Source organism: Bison bison, unplaced genomic scaffold, assembly GCF_000754665.1.
Source record: "Bison bison bison isolate TAMUID 2011002044 unplaced genomic scaffold, Bison_UMD1.0 scf7180017856351, whole genome shotgun sequence".
NCBI lineage: Eukaryota > Metazoa > Chordata > Mammalia > Artiodactyla > Bovidae > Bison > Bison bison.
The window spans coordinates 31,455-32,862 of record NW_011486924.1 but is presented as its reverse complement, the minus strand read 5'-3'; the positions used below and the strand labels follow the sequence as shown (position 1 = coordinate 32,862).

General features: G+C 67.6%; 1 protein-coding gene across 1 annotated transcript in view; it reads left to right on the top strand.

Moving 5' to 3' along the window:
* Window positions 1-1,408, top strand: part of IL17REL (interleukin 17 receptor E-like) — an 18,224-nt gene that overhangs the window by 15,738 nt on the left and 1,078 nt on the right. Inside the window, exons 7-11 of the mRNA XM_010859388.1 lie at window positions 53-124; window positions 206-260; window positions 750-913; window positions 983-1,027; window positions 1,294-1,351. Coding sequence (XP_010857690.1) covers window positions 53-124; window positions 206-260; window positions 750-913; window positions 983-1,027; window positions 1,294-1,351 — 394 coding nt within the window. The remainder of the gene's footprint in view (window positions 1-52; window positions 125-205; window positions 261-749; window positions 914-982; window positions 1,028-1,293; window positions 1,352-1,408) is intronic.

Genomic DNA, 1,408 nt, shown 5'->3' with positions numbered 1-1,408 from the left:
TCCCTCTGTCCTCCCCCTGCCGCCCCGCCCACGCGCCTTCCCTCCGATGCAGGTAATGGGGAACAGGGTCTCCCGGAGGGTCTCTCTACCCTACAGCCAAGAGTTGTCGTGCCTGTGCCTTGAGGTCAGTAAGGGTGCGGGCTTGACACCCGAGAGTGGACAAGAGGATGGGCCGACTCTGTGCTGATCCCAGCCCGTTCCGCAGGTCTGGTCGGCAACCCCTGATGCGGTGCGAATCCAGACCTGCCCTTTCAAAAATGGTGAGTGCCCTGCGGTGCCCGGGAGAGCGAGGAGGGAGGGGTGGGAGATGGTGAGTCAGGGGTCCCCAAGGGTGGGGGCTCCTGGTCCAGCGCGCGGGGCTGACACAAGAGAGGCTGAGAGTAGCGGGGAGGCCCAGCCTCAGCGCCTGAGACGGCTTCAGGCAGTAGGTAGTCAGCGCTGTGTTCTGGGCAAGCCCTCCAGGTGGTGGAAGCCCTGCGTGGATGCAAGCGTCCATGTCAGCCAGACACAAGCACACACGGGCGCCATGGCCTGGCCACCTGGGAGACCTCGGGGGATCCTCCCCGAGGATTAGGGGTGCTCATCAGGGCACACAAGCGAACTGGCTGGGGCCTAGGCCGAGAGCCACGGGAGAAGACACCTGCCCGGGACCCAGCCTGCCTGTCACTGAGCAGGTGCTGGGTCCAGTGGTCTGTCAGCAGCTGGGACAGTGTCCCTCTGACTCCAGCCCTGGGGGAGGGTCCCTGCAGACACGGAGAGCCTCTGGGACGCCATCCGCTACCACCCGGGGAGCCAGGCGCTGAGCTGGGAACCCGCCTGCCCCATGAGAGGCCGTGTGAGTCTGTGCTGGCAGCCAGGGCCAGGGGCCCACTGCCTCGAGCTGAAGCACTCAGGCCGGCCGGCGCGCAGCAGGGTGAGCGTCCCCCAGGCAGGGATGGGGGCGGGGATGGACGGCCAGGGCCCTGACGTGAGCTCCCCCCAGGTGCAGTACCCGCTGGTGGACACACAGCCCCAGCTCTGCCTGAAGGTGAGTGGGCCAGACCACAACCTGCCTCGTGCCCTCCCGGGGCTTGCGGAGGGATCTGAGGAGCCAGACAAGGGGCCCACGGCATTGGGGCAGGGGACCCACGGCCAAATGTCTCCCTCTGCCTTGCCCAGCCCCAGGGTCCAGCCACCTAGCAGCCCCTCTAACCCCTCCTGGGCCAACAGTGGGGGGCGGGGGTTTGTAACCAGTCTCAGAGGGCCGTGGAGGCCCGCCTGAGGGACATACCCTGTCCCTCGGCCTCCCGGCAGTTCTCCACGAGCCTGGGTTTCCAAGTGAGGTGCCCTTTCAAGCAGCCGCGGTTCCCAGGTGAGCCCTCCAGGGGACAGGGCCTCGAGGGGAAGGGGGCCTCCAAGGGGCGGGGCC